At 39.1% G+C, this 23,033-nt stretch overlaps 1 protein-coding gene across 2 annotated transcripts in view; it reads left to right on the top strand.

Moving 5' to 3' along the window:
* The window catches only part of LOC120532774 (phospholipid-transporting ATPase ID-like), a 193,959-nt gene that overhangs the window by 92,426 nt on the left and 78,500 nt on the right, over positions 1–23,033 (top strand). For both annotated transcript variants that reach the window (XM_039759146.1, XM_039759147.1), the window contains 3 exons: positions 7,339–7,452; positions 7,939–8,037; positions 16,738–16,799. In XM_039759146.1, the coding sequence (XP_039615080.1) occupies positions 7,339–7,452; positions 7,939–8,037; positions 16,738–16,799 (275 nt within the window). The remainder of the gene's footprint in view (positions 1–7,338; positions 7,453–7,938; positions 8,038–16,737; positions 16,800–23,033) is intronic.

A 23,033-nucleotide genomic window follows, 5' to 3' on the forward strand; every position in this document is an offset into this window, starting at 1 on the left:
TCTGAACTCTACAAACCTCTGATCAGTCAGTTTCATCTTTATAGAACATATTTCCACATTTTCTTTAGAATGCAGGAATTAAGTAGTTAAATACTGTAATATTTAAAAGAGATGTTTAATTCAGCATGGACATTTGAGGCTTTTAAAATGTCTGAAATGTCTTTTCTTGCTCTTTGAGGTTTGGTTGGCTTTTTACAATCATTTGCTTCATTTGTTAACTTCCTAATTTAGGAAGACTTGAGGGTAGCAGATATTATTTCATTGTGTAAAAATGGTGATTGGCGAACAGAAGGAATTATTAAGCAAAAAATCAAGCAGCATGGCATGTAGGTTGGCTTTAGTAAGAAAATAATCAGCAAGCTAGTTAAGACTGCAGATGATACCAAACTAGGTGGATGTGCAGATAATGTAGAATCAGGAAATTGTTACAGAGGGAACTGGACAGCATACAGACTTGGTCATATTTGGGGCAGATGATATAAATGTATGGCATTACTCATAGGAGGTAAAAATGTTAGATGTGAATAAATGTTGCAATAGAATTTTTAAAACAGTTCTATACCATCTAGGGATGGGGTGGTTAGTGGTTTTTTTTACAATTAACTGCACAGTGAAAATTATGCAGGCTTTCACCTTCTATAAAAATAAATATAAAATAATACCTAGTTAAAATGGCCCCATGCAAATTGCCATGTCAGTAAAATTCTTACATTTAAAAGATTCAGATGGGACTAAAATTCCAGAGGTTCTCTAGTGATATTTACTTTACCTCACCTCCTGGCATAAAACTAATCTAATCAATATACTGCTAAAGTTTCAGCAAATGGGGGAAACAACTCTATATAAAGAATTCAAGAGAAGGTAATCTTTAGTTCATTGTTGTTTTAATTTGCTTCATTTAAAAACATGTACACCTGTCTGCGTTTTCACCTTTCATCCACTCTACCCCATTGCTTTTGATCACTGAGAGACACAAAGGCACAATGCAGTAGAGCAGAGATATAGACTGTGGTCATGTGAGGTATAGATAGAGTGGTACTTTATTAATCCCAAGGGGAAATTCACATACTCCAGCAGCAGCTTATTGATAAAAATAAATTAAATAGGTATGACACATAATCCAAAATAAATGTTAAGGCACCAGCCAAGTCACCTCATTTAATTAATAGAATGAAATGCAACAAAAATAGTGCTTGATAGTGCAAACAAACAAAATATAGGGCTGCTATGCCTTTGCTATATGAAGTCTGGAGTAGAGCTCTGTTTCCTTTTGAGCCTTTGTCCAAATGAGTCACCACCTTCTGGGAGTGCCACTGGAAGGGGTTAAGTCAGTTTCCCTCACTGCACATCTTCTCTGTGCTGTAGGAACAAAAAGAAACAATACTGTTTACTGTTAGCACCCTTTCTCCTCTTTGGGTGGTATTGCTTACCAAGGATGGTAAGTCTGACAAAACACACATATTTATGTATTTATTGGTTTATTCTCTCTCATAGAAGTTTATTCATCCCTAGGGGGAAATTTGGCTTTTAACAGAAGCTCTTTAAATAAATAAATAAATGCATACATACATACATACATACATACATACATACATACATACATAAATATTGCCTTAACACACGCCAGAATGACTAAAAAGGAAGAAAACTTTAGAAAGAAAGAGAAGGCTTAGTTGAGTTAGTTTTATACAAATGTGGTTTGGTTAAGGATGCATCCTGATTGTGGGCTACTTATAATCAATCCTCTCATGAATGAACTTAGAGCGAAGCACTTTTTTTGTATTGCTTTAACATTTGTGGTGGTTTTATTTAATGACAAGATGACAATTGCCGGTTCTGAATACTGTTACTTTCAACTGTAATCAGCACATTATCATGACACAGGGACAATTATCTGCACCTTCTTTCTTTTTCTATGTTGTGAATGTGCTATTAGTATCCTGTGTGTGCTGATACTTTTGAAAGACCATAAAGCACAAGGCAATTTGAATTTCACTGGGCTCTGAATTTTTCAGTACACAATCCCTTCACAGAGATACTGCTGATGTATGCTTGCCCAGTGTAGGTAGAGGTCTACATCATATGCGTTTTTGGGTATTTCAGTAGGGGATCCTTTGGTAAATGATGCAAAAACTCTAGTGTGGACAGACATGGTTCTTGAATGAAAATGTTGTAGTGTGTACACAGGTTTAGTGTTATGTGCTCTTAAAAGTATTGTGGAATACTGGGGTGCTCCAGCTGCCCCAACCCCTTCACCAACAAGCGGGGCCACAAATGTTGCACAATACACCTTTATTTTCACGTGGGAAAGTGCTTTCTTCACTGATTCCCACAGCACAGTACACAAAGCATAATCATTTCGCCTCCAGTCCTCCTCAGCAGCTTCATCCTTCTTCCCAACTCTGGTCATTGAGGAGTGGCGACTGGCCCCTTTTATAGGACACCTGGGAGGACTCCAGAGGCTTCATGTATAAACGGAGCGTATGCACAAAAATGTTGCATACTCCTGTTTCCACGCTCAAATTGCGATATATAAAACCTAAACTTGGTGTAAAGCCACTGTGATTGACGGCCGGCGGTTCAGTCCAGCTGGGACGTCCCTGAAAAAGCAGAATGGAGGAAGACAGCGAGACGCTAGATGGCAGCTCCCCTGGATGGCAGCGGTTCCCCGGATTCCCTCAGGGCATCCTGGGACACAGAGTCTGTTTCCTCAGCCCTGTTGGGTGCCGTGGGTGCCACCAGGGGGAGCTCACAAAGAACCTGGGGACTCCTATTGTTACTACAACCCAGAAGTACTTTGGAGTCACGAGGACGAAAGCCCGCAGTACTTCCAGGCTACATGAGGACGGATGATTTGAAATTTGACCCGGAAGAAGAGAAAGAACATTTCCAAGTCACGGACTATTTAAAGGACTGGTAAAAACCCAGCAAGGAGAGCAGGTTGGTAGAGTGACGGAACTGCTGTGAGGAGTGGAGGATTATTGTGATTATTGATTATTGTTTATTGTATAATTATTGGAGAATTGTGGCAAGTGTGGTGATTTGTGCACTGTATCTAAAGAAAAATACTAAAATTCTTCTTGGTGCTTTTTACAAGTGTGTCTTGGATGTCTGTCTCGTGGGTTTTACGGGGCAACAGTGACCCCTAGCGTCCACACCACGCACATTTTCACGGTAGCTCAAACCCTGGTGTACACAAGTACTCCACTCGGTTTTGCAAACTGGCGGCACCCAGCATCAAGGAAGTGCTTTTGTTCCAGTGTGGTTTCCCTTTCTTTTTTATATCCACATCCCTAACGAGGCTTTATCATATACACTGAAATTAACCACATATTGTTTATTAGTTTAAGGCATCTGATTGTAATTAACCTGTAACAATAGCCAAACTGTTCCAAATACAATAGCTTCTTTAACGTTGTTACTCTCACTGCACCTTCTTCTTCTTCTTTTTTCAGCTGCTCCTGTTAGGGGTTTCCACAGAGGATCATCTTTTTCCATATTACTCTCACTGCACCACTCAGAGTATTTATATATTTATATTTATATCTGAGTGTGGAATCTCAGCTCTAAAGCAGCTGGTTGGAAAGAGAATTATTGATATTTAGCATCTAGCACACACTGCCTCAGCCATGCTGCCTATTTGAACTGCTCTCATGCAACAAACGCTTCAGAGCCTTTCCTGTACAGACCTCGTGGTTCAAAAACAGTTTCATCCCAAAAACTATAAACGCAATCAATCAGTCCATCAGGTGCTCCTTGTAGAACTATTTGTACTTATAAGTACAATTACCTCACTGTAAACTTGCGATAGAGTTATAATACTGCACAACCTGAGCACTTTATAAAGCGTGTATTTACATATGATGAATATATCATTTTTAAGATGAAATGCAGCAGAATATGTTTATTACATTATACTGATAAAACTTTAACTTCATTTAAATAATCTATATTGTTAATAATTAAACATGTGAGGACATGGTGTCACAGCGCTAGCAAGAAGCTGGATGGATAAATGGATAGAATAATGAAACATGTACTATGAAGATATTTCAATGTTCCTTAAAAGTTTTGAAGAATCAGTGTTCTTAGCTTACAGATGGCTTAATATCTATTATAGAGCTGATTGTGTGGTGATTGGGTATTTGAAGAAAGGAAAGGAAGGACAGGAATTGGGGGTTTGAAAGAGACAGTACTGCTGCAATACATCATTTCATTGAAGGTTGTGCACTGTGTTCCCATGTTTAATATATGCTTTAATTCATATCGTCATGAAAATGTTATCAAGTATACATCTCAGTATTTTAATTATTCAGATAGCTGTTATATCACAAATGTAATGGATTCTGTGTCCAGTCGGAGGAAGAGAAAGCCTGTTTAAGAAGCACGTAATGATTCACACACATAGAGCACATAGAAGAACACATACAAAACAAAGCATTTAACGTGCTACTTTAGTTACGATGGTATTTGAGAAACTAGTAAATTAAATGATTTTAAGAAGACGTTTATGATGTTCTACTGTACTTTAATGACAAAATAAACTATGTGATTAAAGTGGAAATTTGCCTCTACTTGGTATTAGCTGAAATTCTTCTATTTCCCACGTGCTTTTGCCATTGCCTTTTCACAGAACACTGAGCTTAAGGGCTGTTTATATTGATTTGCATATTCAAAGAGACGTAATTCTGGGAGGAGTTTGGGAGTGGCAGCAGGCGTGGCACGTGCGTTACTTTTTACGCTGACCGAGATTTGTGAAGCAGAAGAACATGGAAGTTGGCGAACGCACAAATTTATGCATCTGGATTTTTTTGTGCATACGAACATTTCCACTTTTGTCCGTACACCATGTTTTAGTGTGAATTCTATGCACAGCGTTACGCATGAGGCCCCAGGTGTTCAGGAACCTTCTTCTGGCAGCACTTCGTGGTGTGGCAGAAGTGCTGCCAAACAGAGTCCAGTAAACATTCAGGCGCCCTTGGTGGTGGCCACAGACCCCAACAGCATTGAACTTCCATGCTCCAAACACGTGGCCCCACTCCAAGCAAAAAGGGCTGCCCTCTATCGGTACAGGGAAGAAAATGTCCTGAAAAAGTTCTCTCCTCTGGTCCTTCCATTGTTGGGGCATCCCGGCTGGGTAAGGGCCCTGGCTGTTCACCACAGTATCTTGCTGGGTATTTATTCACACTCCGATATCTAATGAATGGGATTTATTTTGACTTTTAATGGATTAAGTGAAATTAGGCCAACTTGATTTTCACAGTGTGGTGGATTGCCGGCATTTTACTCCGGCCCTCACCCCCTGGCCGCTAGGAGGAGCTCTTCCGAGAGCATATACGGGCCCCGAATTCCAGCAGGGCCTCATGGACTATGTAGTTTTTATACACAGCCCTGCTGGATACCTTGGGGGCCACTGGGAGTCGCTGTCGGGAGGCCAATAGACTCATTTGGACATCATGACCCGGAAGTTCGTCACAGGAAGAGCGACGGGCTTCCGGGGTGAAGAAAAGTACTGTTTACCCTGACCCGGAAGGAATAAGGACTTGTGGAACTGTTGGGCAGAAAGACTTCCGGGTCGGGGGAATAAAAGGACTCTGGGAACTCCCAGACAACGAGCTGAGCTGGGTGGTAGGAGGGCAATGCGTCTGGGAGTGGAGGATTGTTGATTTATTATTGTTATTGTGGTTCATGAATATAGTGGAGTGGAGGGTGCTTGGTGCACATTATTATAATAAAAAGAATAATTGTAGCACTTTTACCAGGTGTTTGGCGTGGTACCTGAGGGTTCAAGGGAGCACTACTGCCCCCTACTGCGACAACAGTTTGGTGACAAAACAAATTGCTTTGTTAATTTGTTAAATGAAAGTTGAGTTTTATCACATGTACCAGTCATGCACTTCATGTTGGGCCACTCAGCTTTAATATAACAAAGAAATTATTGCATGACTTATCACTTTTCTGTGCCGGGAATATGTATGTCTTAGGGACTTAGGGGCTATGTACTGGCTTAGAGTAACTGAATGTGTATGTAATTGTACAGAGTAATGCACTTGTAACCAATCCAAACTGGTTTCTGCCTTTGGATAAGCACTGGCTCCCCACATCCCTGAATTGAATACACTTGTTAGAAAATGAATGGATAGATGGCTGGTGGAATGGATGGATGGATTTCCTGCTAGAAGATAGCGGCAATAGGGAACCCTTTCTACTGTACATGACAATGTGCTTTCAACTTATTTTAATGAAATAAAAAGTTTCCTACAGAATCTCCAGTTTTCTCTAATAGTCTCGATTTATAAATTCACTTAAATGGCAGTGTGGCGAGTGGCTGGGGGCAGTACTAAGCTGGGACGCTGGGAAGGACCTGAAGAGGGACTACGCCTCCTCCGGACCACGAGAGGGCAGCCACCCTGGTTGGTATAGGGACCACGTGTGTGGTCATTGCCAGGGGGCGCCCAGATGCCTGAAAAGCCCTGGACATCAGCACTTTCACCACACCTGGAAGTGCTGGCGGAAGGATTACCAGGGACACCTGGAGTGCTTCCGGGTGCTCAACCGGCACTTCCGCCACACCAGGAAGTGCCAGCAGAAGTTCATTGGGAGGCACCTGGAGCACGTCCGAGTGAACATAAAAGGGGCCACCTCCCTCTATTTGGCAGCTGGAGTCAAGTGGAAGAGGACCAAGCCTGGAGAAGAGGAGTGGAGGCAGTGAAGGAAAGCATAGTGTGAGGCCTGGGCTTGAGGGTGATTGGTGCTGGGGCACAGGGTTGTGTGATACTTGTAAATATTGTAAATAAAGCGCGTATGGTGATCTTAAACGATGCCTGTCTGTCTTTTTCTGGGCTGTTTCCCACAGCAGCTATACAATTAATCCATTATGAACATGGAGCAAAAGAATGTGCCTGGAGATGGATAGGATAGCATCTTTGGCTGGTTCCTGTCTTGATGTTATTAAAAAAAAAATAGAATACTTCAATTAATAATCTAATTAAAAAATTAGGCAACATAAAAGTAGAAATTATTATTTTCCTTTGCCACTGATTTATTTCAAAGTTTGAGTCACTTTTAGTTTGAAGTAATTGCTAAAATTAAACTTAATCTTCTTTTCAAAAGTCTTGATAAAAATTGTATATTTATCTATAATATCATTTGCTTTCTAAAATCTAGCACTAGAAAATCCCATGTGCTTATTAGGACAATGAAAGTACAACGAAACAGGTTTCATTGTATACAAGAGGAATTTTCCATTCTAGGGGCAGCTCTGTCTGCTGAGATCTTTTTAGCAGGAAATTGTGGATACTCTGTTTATAACATTTTGCCCTGCTTTTTTCCCCATAGACAAATGCCATCAAAACATCAAAGTACAACATTATCACTTTTCTGCCACTGAACCTGTTTGAACAGTTCCAGAGGATTGCCAATGCATACTTCCTCTTCCTACTGATTCTGCAGGTGAGAAATCTCTCTCTTCATTATATTTTGTCTTTTTGCTACATTATTGGTATTTATTCATGTACATGGTATTGCAATAATTTTGAATGACCAACACAGGCAAACAGTTGTATGGCTTTATGTTGACATTTTAAATTACATACTACATTACTAAAATTAAACAACAGATGTCATTTGAAGCAGACCCTTTGGTTATCAAGTACTAAATGCACACAAGGCAAAAATCTGGATGTCTTTATGACTCCTTTTATTTGCAGTCAATCGTAAATACTTTTCAGTAGCTTAATTATTTCATTTCATCATAATGAATGAGCAGATTTCAGCTAATTGTTCAATGATTATTTTACTTAAAATGCTCTCTGTCAATCCTTCTGGAGATACATGAATCTAAGATAAATTCTGGGTTATAAGTGGACTCCTAACTGAATCTACCTGTCATGTAATCAGTACAACTGAACATTAAGTTTTATTTTTTTGTTTTCACAGCTGATCCCTGAGATCTCCTCCCTAGCCTGGTATACCACAGTTGGGCCCCTCGTGCTGGTGTTGTCAGTGACAGCAGCTAAAGATGCCATTGATGATATTGTAGGTTAACTTTATTTCTGAGTAGAGTTTCTGTTTTTCTGCAAAAATATAGTTCTTTTAACTAGATTGTTTTTTCTTGAATTAAAAAAATAACAATGAACAGTGTTGGGGGTAGCTTATTAAAAGTAATGTGTGTTATGTAGTCAGTTTAATTTTTGAAGTATCAAGCAACGTAATACAATATTTATTTTTTTGAAGTAAAAATACCTGCATTACTTATAAAAACAGATATGAATTACTGTGTTACTATAGCATTTTATTCAGAATGCTCCAAAATAAAAGTTAAAAAGTATTATTATGTTTTTTTCACAAAGAAATTGTCTGCTAGAGTCAGGCTGTTTAGTGACAGCAAGTGAATCAGAGGTTAAGCATGTGTATAGTATGCAATGAAGTGAAAACTACGGAAAAAAAGTTACATTTTATCCTGCATTTTCCGAGGGGTAAATTTAATCCGCCCAGTTTAGGGACACATGGAGCCAGTGATTATCACTGCACCACTGAGGTATGCTGGTCCTTTGTAGGGCTGTGCTAACAGCCAATCAGAAAAAAGTCTGCTGCATGCAGTACAATAACAGAAATGTGAAACTAAAGTACTGATTTAGCTTTCAACAAGCTATTTGCTATAGATATGCTGAAAGAGTTTGATCTGGCAGCCAGTGTTAGTCCCTCAAATCTTTGGGGACTCATGTTGGGATGGAAAAGGGAGATGTATGTTAATTACTTCAAAGCACATGAAAAAATAAACTTATTTATAAAACACAGGAAAATTTTCAGATTTGACTAGGTTTCCGGTCAGTTTCATGGAGGTATATATTGTACATGGGCTTAAAATTAAATAACAAATGATTGTGGTGTTTGTCTTCTATAGGGTGTGGACCACTAGGGGATGTACAACTTCCAAAACCCCAGACACAACAGACACAGTGCCCAGTCTTGCCACACAACATGTTTATTTATAATGGGGAAACACCTTCCCCCATTTCCCACCAGTTCAGCACAGTTCTCAAGCACAAACACAGCACAATATAACACAGTCATTCTTTCTTCCTCTTTCTTTCTCTATCTTCACCTACATTCCTCCTTGCAAGCTTTGTCCTTCTCCTCCCGACACTGGCTTCTCGGGTGGAGTGAGGCAGCTCCTTTTATAGTCGACCCGGAAGTGTTTCTGGTGTTTCTTGATCTTCTTCCGGCAGCACTTCTGGGTGTGGTGGAAGTGGTGGCTTAAATGCCTCAGCCATAGCTGCAGCACCCACTGGCGGCGACCAAGAAAACCAACAGGGCTGCATCAAACTACAACTCCCAGCGTGCCCTGTGGGGATATGTGGTGCTGTAGCAACGCAAGGGAACTGCCCTTTAGTGTCCCAGGGAAGATAATACCCCAAACATGCTCTATGGTCCTTTCCTGGCTATCCATCACAAGGGAACACTTAGGATCAGTCTTAATAACTATTAAACTGTTTATTTAACAAATTATTTTAATAGATACAATACTGAGAACACACATCATAAATTTCCAACTGCTGATGCAATCTCTCTACTATATCTGCATATATAAATAAACCTTTTATCATATTCAAATCATGTACAACCCATGTGACACATCCCTCTTGTCAAGAAAAATTGTTTACACAAGAAATTCTTTGCACATCCCAAAACTTCATAACTATACATTTCTAACAGTAACATCCTTCTTTCACTCTTTCATCAGTTACCTCTAATATTAATTTGACTATGATAACATTTTAAGCAAATTCTTACATGCTTTTAAGGTGGCTTAATTATTCTGCCAAGCTTTCATGTTGATTACTCTTTTTTATTTTAGCTGGTTCAGTCCTAAATTCTGTTGTTTTTGAATTTTCACTTGGTTGTCCTTCATTTGTGTCATTTTGTTCCTTTTCAGGAATTAGTAACAGACTTTTCCTGTTTCTTCTGTATATTACCTCCTCAGGAGTCTTAACCTCATAACACTTTGATGATACAATATTTTCCATCATGTAATTTTGCTCTATCATTGAGATTCAGTTCTTTCAGAACATTTGCACCTATGTCATAATACTTCTTTTGAATCAACTTCTCTCTTGTTTTTCTCACTATTACGTGTTTGTTCTGTTCATTAAGACATTCTAATAATTTATACATCTTGGTTTACAATTCCCTATTAAACATAAGTTCAGCTGGTGACAGGCCATTTAATAAAGAATTTGACCTTTGTATAATTTTGTAGAGCAAGCCAAGGGTTTGAATCAGCTGCTTTCCTGATCAACTGCTTAATTATTTTCACCATGTTCTCTATCAGTCCATTTGACTGTGGATAACTGAGACTGGAGGTCATATGCCTGGATTCACAAGCTCTTGCACTGCACAGCTAAACCGTGGACCATTGTCTTTTATCATCACATTCCATGATGTGCAAAAATTGACTTGATACATATTATGAATTTCAAGGTTGTGGTCTCTTTTAATAATGCCATCTCTGAATAATAAGAATAGTAATCAAGTACTAGAACATTTTTCTCTCAAGCATGACTAAGTCAATGCCAAACTTGCTCCAGGGTTTAAGAACTTCAGCATTTTCTGTCCACAATGGTTCTTTGCTATCGTTTTTCCTATATTTCTGACAGGTTTCACATGACCTTATAGCCCTTTCTATGTCTAAACCCATGTTTGCCCAGTAAAGCACAGTTTTTGCTTGTCTCTTAGATTATTCCATGCTCAGGTTCCCTTGTGCATCTTGAGTAGCATGTTGTGCTGCAGGGCCTTCCATGGCTGGAGCAGTGCCATAGGCTTGTGTACCTTTTTGCTAATTTCATGAACCCTTGAGAGGTAACATTGTCTAAAATCCATGTTAAAAAATTGTGGAAAGTCTTCTATATCACTTTCAAGCCCACTAAAAAGGGGCACTTGTTTTCACAGCTGAGCCTTTGTTATAGAAATGTCTGCCCCCTGACTGCTGCTTACAAAATAAACACAAGACAGCTGAAATTGTTCAACATGTATTTGAACAATTTTATATCACTTACATGTATACTATGGTGCTTGGTTCCTTCCATTTGCAGGGACATACATTTGTATGGCTTTAACACAGCTATTAAAATGTGGGCCCCTATCTGTGGCTTTTAAAATGTACATAGGAATTGCAAAATCGTCCAAAATATCTTTTAACTTTTATTGATTTTATTTGAAGTAAATAGCATTCCATACAATCAAGCCAAATTTAAGAAACGAAAATTTAGTCCCTACCCAAGAAAGTAGAGCCAGTAACCAGAGTGAATCTTTAAAAGCAGCAGAGATGGAAGAGTATCCTTTTCCCTATTATAGAAGCTTTTTCCAAAATATTATTAATTTGATCCCGCCATATGTTAAAAAAAGTTTTAACAGAACATCTAAGTGAAAATTTGATTTTTTTCCAGTTTCAAAGAATATGGAACATCATTTACCCACAGACTAAAAATAGGTGGGGTGGGTTTCTTCTAATTGAACAAGATAAGTCTACGTGCTAGTAATGACGTAATGGCAATTGCAGTTTGTCCTCCACTTTAAACCCTTCTGGGAGTACTCCAAACATACAGTGGTGTGAAAAACTATTTGCCCCCTTCCTGATTTCTTATTCTTTTGCATGTTTGTCACACAAAATGTTTCTGATCATCAAACACATTTAACCATTAGTCAAATATAACACAAGTAAACACAAAATGCAGTTTTTAAATGATGGTTTTTATTATTTAGGGAGAAAAAAAATCCAAACCTACATGGTCCTGTGTGAAAAAGTAATTGCCCCCTGAACCTAATAACTGGTTGGGCCACCCTTAGCAGCAATAACTGCAATCAAGCGTTTGCGATAACTTGCAATGAGTCTTTTACAGCGCTCTGGAGGAATTTTGGCCCACTCATCTTTGCAGAATTGTTGTAATTCAGCTGTATTTGAGGGTTTTCTAGCATGAACCGCCTTTTTAAGGTCATGCCATTGCATCTCAATTGGATTCAGGTCAGGACTTTGACTAGGCCACTCCAAAGTCTTCATTTTGTTTTTCTTCAGCCATTCAGAGGTGGATTTGCTAGTGTGTTTTGGGTCATTGTCCTGTTGCAGCACCCAAGATCGCTTCAGCTTGAGTTGACGAACAGATGGCCGGACATTCTCCTTCAGGATTTTTTGGTAGACAGTAGAATTCATAGTTCCATCTATCACAGCAAGACTTCCAGGTCCTGAAGCAGCAAAACAACCCCAGACCATCACACTACCACCACCATATTTTACTGTTCGTATGATGTTCTTTTTCTGAAATGCTGTGTTCCTTTTACGCCAGATGTAACGGACATTTGCCTTCCAAAAGTTCAACTTTTGTCTCATCAGTCCACAAGGTATTTTCCCAAAAGTCTTGGCAATCATTGAGATGTTTCTTAGCAAAACTGAGACGAGCCCTAATGTTCTTTTGCTTAACAGTGGTTTGTGTCTTGGAAATCTGCCATGCAGGCCGTTTTGCCCAGTCTCTTTCTTATGGTGGAGTCGTGAACACTGACCTTAATTGAGGCAAGTGAGGCCTGCAGTTCTTTAGACGTTGTCCTGGGGTCTTTTGTGACCTCTCGGATGAGTCGTCTCTGCGCTCTTGGGGTAATTTTGGTCGTCCGGCCACTCCAGGGAAGGTTCACCACTGTTCCATGTTTTTGCCATTTGTGGATAATGGCTCTCACTGTGGTTCACTGGAGTACCAAAGCTTTAGAAATGGCTTTATAACCTTTACCAGACTGATAGATCTCAATTACTTCTGTTCTCATTTGTTCCTGAATTTCTTTGGATCTTGGCATGATGTCTAGCTTTTGAGGTGCTTTTGGTCTACTTCTCTGTGCCAGGCAGCTCCTATTTAAGTGATTTCTTGATTGAAACAGGTGTGGCAGTAATCAGGCCTGGGGGTGGCTACAAAAATTGAACTCAGGTGTGATACACCACAGTTAGGTTATTTTTAACAAGGGGCAATTACTTTTTCACACAGGGCCATGTAGGTTTGGATTTTTTCTCCCTAAATAATAAAAACCATCATTTAAAAACTGCATTTTGTGTTTACTTGTGTTATATTTGACTAATGGTTAAATGTGTTTGATGATCAGAAACATTTTGTGTGACAAACATGCAAAAGAATAAGAAATCAGGAAGGGGGCAAATAGTTTTTCACACCACTGTAGCTATTAATGAGTTAGGAGTGACTGTAACACGAAGGCTGTCTGAGAGGCATTCAAAAATTTTTGTCAAAAATGTTAATTTGGTGCATTCCCAAAACAGTGAGGCTAGCGCTACATTACAACATTCACAGGTTGAATCTTGCCATAAATAACATTTTTGACAATTTTAAATGTGGTTTATAAAAAGGTTTTAAGCTGAATGATTGAGTATTTTGCCCGGATGGAGATAGAGTATATTCTATACATAAGTGAAAGGTCTGTTCCTCACCATACCCTGGGATATTTGAAAGGAAGGGACTTTAAAATGTTTTTCTATATTAAAGAAATGGTATTTGAGTCAAAACTGATCAGTATTTATTCTAAAATAGAGAAATAGGTGGAATGTGAGCAAAGTTGGGCAGGTTCCATTTAGCAAAGTTTCTGATTTGAAAGTGGTAGAATAATTGTATTGATGAGAAATGAAATTTGAAGCTTAATTTTTCATAAAGTGCAAAGACATTATCCATATACAATTAAAGAGTGTTTTAATCTCAGAAATTTTCCAAACATTAAATACTATGTAGGTTTGAGAGGGTAGGAAAAGGTGGTTGTCATGTACAGGCACAAAAGATAAAAGCTTCTCTGTCTTGAAGTGGTTCCTACATTGATTCCATGTTATAAATGGATGACAATTAGATTATTATTATATTTACGATAATTTGTATTTACTGGGGCACAAAGCAGGAAATATAAAGAATAATTCTATTGCATAAGAGGCTTGCATATATTCACTGATGTGTGTCTTAGTTAGTGCCTCCTTGTGTATTAGGTCATTGTAGAGTTGCCCTTAGGATGCATGGATGTATCATATTCCAAATAAATGATGTTATGATTGAATCTAATTTCTTAAAAGATGATATGTTAATGTATTTGGGGATGCTTTGAAATAGAAAAAGAAGTCTGGAAAGTATGTTAATCTTGACAGTGTTGATTCTCCCTACAAAGGTGAGATGGAGGGCAGACCATTTATTCACATCATGTTTAATTTTTCAATGCAGATGGCAAAATTGTGTTGAAAAAGACATTTATGTTTACTTTTGATGTTTACCCCAAGGTATTTAAACTGATCTGCTATAATAAATGGGAAGGTTTCAGTCTAGTATAGTGTGCTAGAAAATTCACTGGAAAAAGCATAGTTTAATTCAAATTCATTTTGATTCCAGGTATCTTTTGAAATTCTGTTATTGCTTTTAGGATTGCTAGCATGGAATTTTGGGTGTTTGATATAGTCAGTACCATGTCATCTACATATGATGATATTTTCTGTTCAAGTCTTTCTCTGGTAAACCCCTTTATCTCTGATACATTTCGAAAGTAAGCAGCCAATGAGATTAAAAGAGCAAAGAGCAATGGTGATATGGGGTGTTCTTGTTGAGTGCCATGTTCTAGTCTGAAGTAATCTAAAATAATGCTCTTAATAGAAACTGAGGATTCTATACTGATATGAAGCACTTTGATCCATGCAGATATGATTGGGCCAAACCCAAATTTGTGTAATGTGGTGAATAGGCAGTCCCATTCAACCATTTAAAATGTTTTTTCAGTGTCTATACAGAAAAAAGCTTAGTTACAAATTACTTCTGATACATCTTACTGCCTGATGGCACTATAACTGAAGCCCACTGTTTTATGAAATTTCACTTTTGAAGCCAGGTAACACAGCTAGTACAGTAAATGTGTTCATCAGAACAACAAAAGAAAATAAAAACAAAACATATTAAAGTATTCATTTTCCTCTTTGGAATTTCTACAATTTAATAGTGATCACAATAATTTGTCTGCAATTCCATTTAAATTATTACATTATATATTGTGGTTTTGCAGCTTTCTGGAAGTGTCTTGCATGCATTTTTCAAGAATGCATACTAAACAATATAAAAAGATTATAGTCCTTTTCAGTGGAAAGTATGGTAGAAATTTAACATCTTATTAATAAAAGAAACATTATCTAAAAGAACAATTCATTAATCAGGTAGAAGAAAAGTTGTTAATTGTATCTTTTAACTACTCCTCAGCAAAATGCCTTAAAGGGAGCATTTTTCAAAAGCAGTCTGTTAAAGCATGGTCAGAATTATCAGAATGGTCGGAGAAACAAAGAATAGAGGCTCATTTTATAAACTGTTGAATTTACATACTGTGTAGATCAATGCATACATTTTACTCTTGTTGGTTCATTGGTTTACACCCAAATGATTTATATAAAATAAAAGTATATTATATTACATTGTAGTTCTTCTTATATCTTTTGAGATGAGCTACCACCCCTGAAATTTCTGTGCATATAACAACTGTCCATTCTCGTTTATAGGACATCTGCTGATTTCTTAGTCATCTCTTTTTCATCCTTCGGTACATTTTGTATATTACATCAGCCTTTTTTCTGGTACATTCTTTATTTGGCCATCTCAGTATTTTTCCTAAACTAATTCTTATATTTCAGCATACATTTTGTTGTTCACTTGACCTTTATCTGGTTTCCTGGTGTACCTGAACAGGTTTCTGACATTTACTAACCCTTTATGCTATGTTACCCTAAAATTATTGTTCCACAAAAGATGTTTGTTAGATCAACAACAATATTGGATACAGTAGAAGACAATGAACATTCAACAGAGCACTGATTATACAGCTTTGAATGTGAAGCACACGGGGACAATGCTGAAGTGATTACATTAAGGTGTATTTGTTCTCTGTGAGAAGTTTTAAATGTCATTTATCAAAAGTCTTTGCCCTGTGGCAAAGATTGCTGATGATGGGGCCAATTAAACACTTTTATGTCAGGAATTTAAAAGGATTAAGCTGGAAAAAAGTTAACTTCATAGAGATAAACAGGATGAGGCTTCTGGCATCTAGGAGACTCAGACCATAAAGTGATAAGACTGCGGAGAATGGATTGTGATCTTTAAAATCAATAAAAAAATCAATAAAAAATTCAGACTACTGAAATCTGACATGTGCAGAAAATAAACAATTTAAACTATATAATAAAGTCTACAGAGTCTGACAGGATTAAACTACACTGAGGTAATCTAAAGGTGCTGCATATAAAATGTAGATGTTCCTGGATAAGATTATTTCATAATAAGATCGAAAAACTACAGACTGTTCTGTAGGAACACACTGCAGCAAGTAAAAGCAGATATAGACTTGTCTGTAATCCAACTTTAATAAGTTAAAGATGCATTAAGCGAGAAGTGAAATGTGATGTAGACTGCAAATAAAGTATCAGATTCTGAAACCACAAGACCCTAACAACAGTTGGATTTTACATCTTTGCTTTTTAAAAATGAAAAGCCACATAATGTATTGCTAAGTCTAGCAATGACCTGATACAATTACATCACAATTTTAAGGACTTCAGATACTTTAGAATGATTAACTTCACTTTTATTTTTTATGTTGAATTATGTTAAGTTCACTTTTTTGTTTGCTGTCTTGCTTCGAGTCACTGTACCCTATTTAATATCATTTTTATTTTCATTCCAGAATCGAAGTAAAACTGACAAACAAGTCAATAACCGAAAGGTGATGGTCCTTGTTAATGGCAAGTAAGTACTTTACATTTACATGTGAATCATTTCTTTGGAATGTATAGAGCCATACATATACGAGGTGAGACACAAAAATAACCAGACTGGGCTTGGGGCTTTCCTGGAAAACCATCTGAAAGTCAGCTGGACGTGAATCATAGAACTATATTCTCTCCTATACACCCCCTCAAACCGCTGACCAGCTAGGTATATCCTGTGAATAGCCTAGTCAGCATTTGCGCAACAATCACTACACAAGTTGCCTCGACAATGTCGGGTGAAAAAAGCAAACAGCATGACAAGACAAGACAATGCTCCTGCGCACAATGCTTTTTCTGTAAAGCAGTTTTTGACTAACAAAAACATTCCTGTCTTTGATCATCCTCCCTATTCAACCAGTTTAGCTCCCTGTGATTTTTACTCCTTCCTGAAAATCAAAAGTGACCTGAAGGAAACACATTTTTCTTCAATGGAAAAAATGAAAATAGAAATAGCAAACCTTTTGAAGAGCCTCAAGCAAGAAGCCTTCAAGCACTGTTTCAATCAATGGAAGATACATATTTCAGCAGTGAAGAGATTGCGAGGGAGAGTATATAGAAGGTGGCAATATTTAGAATGCTGTAATTCATCCATCCATTATCCATCCATCCATCTATCCATTATCCAACCCGCTGTATCCTAACTACAGGGTCACGGGGGTCTGCTGGAGCCAATGCGCTGTAATTCATCAATAAATATTTATTTTTTTACCACCGGTTATTTTTGTGTCTTAACTCGTATGTATATTGTGAGGTGTGAATCCCTTTCTTGCACCCTAAAAAAAACAAGGTTGAGTCTCAGTACTTTAGCAAAACCAGCTTTATTCAACTTGAAACAGGAACAGCATTTATTTATTGTAGCGGGATATACCACTTTCCTATGCACAGACACAGCAATTAGGCAGGTTAATGGCCACATAATATTGTTCCCTACATTTACAAAATTACTTGCATCACCCATCGATGGCAGGTACTTATAGTGCAACTGTGACCTTTCATAATTTGTTATCATGGTGAGCTGCTACAGCACGGGGAGCCTGTAGTTGTCCCGGTAATCGATATGCTGTCTTCCACAGATGCGCCGATCACTCTTCGGGATGCTCTTTGGCATGTCATTCCATTGGGGGGAGCACCAAAAGAGTTTAGAAACGTTACATCTCTCCCTGCAGCTTTGTCCACACCAGTGTGAGCAACGCAACCATCCAAGCCGGGCTCAGCCAGACAGGAGAGAACATCCGCATTAGTGTGTACAGCCCCGGGATGGTGGTGAGCATCAAAAGCAAACACCTGTAAACTGATAGACCACCAAGTGAGCCAGGTGTTCATATCCTTCTGCTCGTATAACCATTGTAGTGGGGCATGGTTAGTCACCAGGGTTAACCATTGCCCCTAGAGATAGTAATGTAGGGTCTGCACCACCCAATTAGTTGCTAAGCACTTTTTTTCAATAGTGGAATAATTAAGCTCCCTGGGTAGCAGCATTCTGCTGAGAAACGTGATGGGGTTGTCTTCCCCCTCAAAACATTATGAGAGTACCTCTCCCATACCAAACTTGTTAGCATCTGTTTGCAGAATAAATTTCTTTGAAAAGTTAGGATTGCACAGAATTGGGAATGATGATAAAGCAGCTTTTAGGTCCACAAAAGCTCCCTCATAGTCATTGGTCCAGTCAACACTATGATTCTTTCTGCCCTTTGTCAAGTCAGTAAGGGGGGGGGCAGCCCGATGTGCAAAATTGGGAATGAACTACCTGTAATACCCCACTAGCCCGAGGAAGGCATGAACCTGCCTCTGTGTTTTAGTTAAGGGGTATGCAAGCACCTCCCCCACCTTGTCCATTTGAGGCTTGAGCAAACCCTTCCCCATGGAATATCCCAGATAGTGGGTTTCTGACATACCCAGCTTGCACTTCTTAAGGTTGGCTGTCAACCCTGGCAACTTTAAACTGTCAAGAACCGCCACGAGATGAAATTCCTAATCATTACTCAAAATGACCACATCGTCAAGATAGGCACCCACATATGTGGAATGGATACACATAATCTGGTGAGGGGATTCCTTTTTCCTATTTGGAATCGCCAGGGTGAGGTGTCTGATATGGAAGTCTAAACCTTCAAATTCTTCCCTTTAAATTTCAGGGGGAGTAATATAGTCGCGTATGTTTTAAGGTCCTCATGGACGCAGCGGATGTTCACTTTGTCTGTGGCCTTATAAGGGATCTGCCAGAGCAAGTCAAAGTGGACTACGCAAAGGTCACTACCAGAGTCCAATAGCGCTGAGAATTACTGTCCTACCATTTTAATAGAGACCTTAAAATTGTCCTCCTTTAACATCCTGGGGGAAATTACGAGACACATACCTGGGCCAGACCGATAGCCATTGTTTGCGCATGTGGGAGGTGACAATCCCGAGCTATGTGTCCCAGTTGATCACAGCGAAAGCAGCTGCACTTAGTCTGCACTATGGTGTTCATAGTCTTGAATCTTCTATTTGTGATGCTGGTGACCCTGAAGGTCTGTGCTGGCTGGATCAAAATCTGGGTTAAGCCTGGGTAGCCCCATTGTTTCCAGGTGGCTTGTGCCCCCTCCAGTCTGCAGGTCAGATCCAGCAGCGAGTGGACATCATTCCGTAGCATTTTATCACAAAGTCTCTCATCTATCCCTGACAGGACTGCATCAATAGAGAGCTTCTCCACAAAGGGTCTCCGCGGATCCAGCTTTGAATCCACTAAGCCCTGGATCTGTCCTCATACAGGGCGATTCAGGTCAATTTGCCACAGCCAAAACTGGCATCCCTTGACAAGCGGGCTCACAGCCCTGCGGAGGAGGATATGTTGCTTTAGGTAGTCATAATCATTGAGCCTTTCGGGAGGGAGATTCCATATGGCTTGGAGTGCTTCTGCAGTTAAAATTGGAGCTAAAACAGTGGCCCAGGCTCCCCTGTCCTAGCGCATCAATGTTGCCATATGTTTAAAGCAGAATAGGAAACACTCAGGGTCATCTGAGGGAGCCATCTTTGGCAGCACATCTCATGGCCTTGCCAAGGCAGTGATGGGTGCCGGAGTTTCATCTTGCTCAGGGTTTTGCTTTATTTCTTGGGAATCCATTGGTGCAAGGACCTTACTCCTGGTACCATGTGACATGTGAGTCCCTGTCTTTCACCCCAAAACATGAAGTTGGGTCTCAGTACTTTAGTAAAACCAGCTTTATACAACTTGAAACAGGAACAGCACGGTTATTTATTGTAGCGGGATCTACCATTCTCCGATACTCAGACACAGCAATCAGGCAGGGTCGTGACCAGGTTAATGGGCAAGTAATACTGTTCCCTGCATTTACAATATTCCTTCATCACCCATCGATGGCAGGTGCTTATAGTGCAACCACGATCTTTTAGGATTTGTTTTCGTGGAGAGCTGCTACAGCGCTTCGGGGCGCTCTTCAGTGGGAGCCCCAAAAGAGTTTAAAAACCTTACAATATATACAGTCATATGAAAAGGTTTGCGAACCCCTCTCAGTCTGCATAATAATTTACTCTACTTTCAACAAGATAGCAGTAATATGTCTTTAATTTCATGGGAAATCACTGGGATGTTTTCCGAACAAAGATTTTTTATGAAGCAGTATTTAGTTGTGACTGTTCAGAAATTTGGGTATCCTTGTTATTTTGCTGATTTGAATGCATGTAACTGCTCAGTACTGATTACTTGCAACACCAAATTGGTTGGATTATCTTGTTAAGCCTTGAACTTCATAGACAAGTGTGTCCAATCATGAGAAAAGGTATTTAAGATGGTCAATTGCAAGTTGTGCTTCCCTTTGACTCTCTTCTGAAGAGTGACAGCATGGGATCCTCAAAGCAACTCTCAAAAGATCTAAAAACAAAGATTGTTCAGTATCATGGTTTAGGGGAAGGCTACAAAAAGGTATTTCAGAGGTTTAAACTATCAGTTTCAACTGTAAGGAATGTAATCAGGAAATGGAAGGCCACAGGTACAGTTTCTGCTAAACCCAGGTCTGGCAGGCCAAGAGAAATACAGGAGCAGCATATGCGCAGGATTGTGAGAATGGTTACAGACAACCCACATATCACCTCCAAAGACCTAAAAGAACATCTTGCTGTAGATGGTGTCTCTGCAGATCGTTCTACAATTCAGCGCAATTTGCACAAAGAACATCTATTTGGCAGTGTGATGAGAATGAAGCTCTTTCTGCACTCATGCCACAAACAGAGTCACTTGTTGTATGCAAATGCTCATTTAGACAAGCCAGATTCATTTTGTAACAAAGTGCTTTGGACTGATGAGACAAAAATTGAGTTATTTGGTCATAACAAAAAATGCTTTGCATGGCAGAAGAAGAATGTCACATTCCAAGAAAAACACCAGCTACCTACTGTCAAATTTGGTGGAGGTTCCATCATGCTGTGGGGCTGTGTGGCAAGTTCAGGGACTGGGGCCCTTGTTATAGTCAAAGTCAGATGAATTCAACCCAATATCAAAAAATTCTTCAGGATAGCATCAGTCACAAAGTTGAAGTTACGCAGGGTTTGGATATTCCAACAAGACAATGACCCAAAACACTATTCAAAATCTACAAAGGCATTCTTGCAGAGTGAGAAGTACAATATTCTAGAATGGCTGTCACAGTCCCTTGACTTGAGTATCATCGAAAATCTATGGGATGATTTGAAGCAGGCTGTCCATGCTTGGCAGCCATCAAATTTAACTGAACTGGAGAGATTTTGTATGGAAGAATGGTCAAAAATACCTCCATCCAGAATCCAGACACTCATCAAAGGCTATAGGAGGAATCTAGAGGCTGTTATACTGTATTTGCAAAAGGAGGCTCAACTAAGTATTGATGTAATATCTCTGTTGGGTTGCCCAAATTTATGCACCTGTCTAATTTTGTTATGATGCATATTGCATATTTTCTGTTAATCCAATAAACTTAATGTCACTGCTGAAATACTACTGTTTCCATAAGGCATGACATATATTAAAAAGAAGTTGCTACATTGACAGCTCAGCCAATGATAAACAAAAATCATATATATCATCACTAACACACATATATTATAGGCAAACTAGAAAGGAATTTAGAGTAAATAGCACATTTTAATTTGAGGCATAGTAGTTTTGAGAAAAAGAAAGAAAGAAAGAAAGAAAGAAAGAAAGAAAGAAAGAAAGAAAGAAAGAAAGAAAGAAAGAAAGAAGGCACAGGAGAGTATTTGTATTGTATTAACCTTGATCAGTTATTGTTTTTGTTGTCTGTGTGTGACCTGCTACATCTCACCAACCTGTCTAGGATGTGTTAAAGTCAAAACAGAGGCCAACACCATAGTCATATTTTGTCCCAAAAGGTTCCCAGGAAAGGTTGGATCTGGCATTGGATTCTGTTAATAAAATTTTAGGAAGCTACCATTCACTGTGACTCAATGCATCCCCAATACTCTGTCCAGCTGCTAAAGTATCCTGCCAGACATACTAGTGGTGTTTACATTGTGACTGCTGCCCCTGGGGGATGTGCCGGCCCTTCTTAAACAGTTTTTCAATGGAAAAGACACCCTCTTTCAGTACGTCTTTGCGGGATCACCTGCTGGCTTGCTGTGTGACTTGCTCCTCATGTGGGGCTGCAAACATTTAAAAGATCAAGCCATGGCCATCCTGAGGTCTCTCACTCTTCGGTCCCTTTTCCTCCAGACTTCCTCCACTTTTCCATCGCCTGCTAAATCCCCGTGATGAAGAACACTTTGTGTTCTTTTGAGCAGAAGTTGGGGCCGGTGTGTCACTTTTAACAGCTGTTCCCTCTGAGGCCAGTTCACCTCTGTAAGAGACTTGTGTTTGTAACTGACAGACACAGCAATAAAATTTCTACTCCTTGAACTCTCCTGTACTGCCCTCTGTCGTCCCTAAGGAAGGTATTTCCCCATGCAAGCTCCTTCCCTCAGTCCTTCCCTTACAGAGGTAAGAATCCCTGCTGCCAATTACAATATATAACTGTATATATATACGATATATATATACACTCACCTAAAGGATTATTAGGAACACCTGTTCAATTTCTCATTAATGCAATTATCTAATCAACCAATCACATGGCAGTTGCTTCAATGCATTTTGCATTAGGGGTGTGGTCCTGGTCAAGACAATCTCCTGAACTCCAAACTGAATGTCAGAATGGCTAAGAAATGTGATTTAAGTAATTTTGAG

The sequence above is a fragment of the Polypterus senegalus genome, chromosome 7 (assembly GCF_016835505.1).
Source record: "Polypterus senegalus isolate Bchr_013 chromosome 7, ASM1683550v1, whole genome shotgun sequence".
Taxonomy (NCBI): Eukaryota; Metazoa; Chordata; class Cladistia; order Polypteriformes; family Polypteridae; genus Polypterus; species Polypterus senegalus.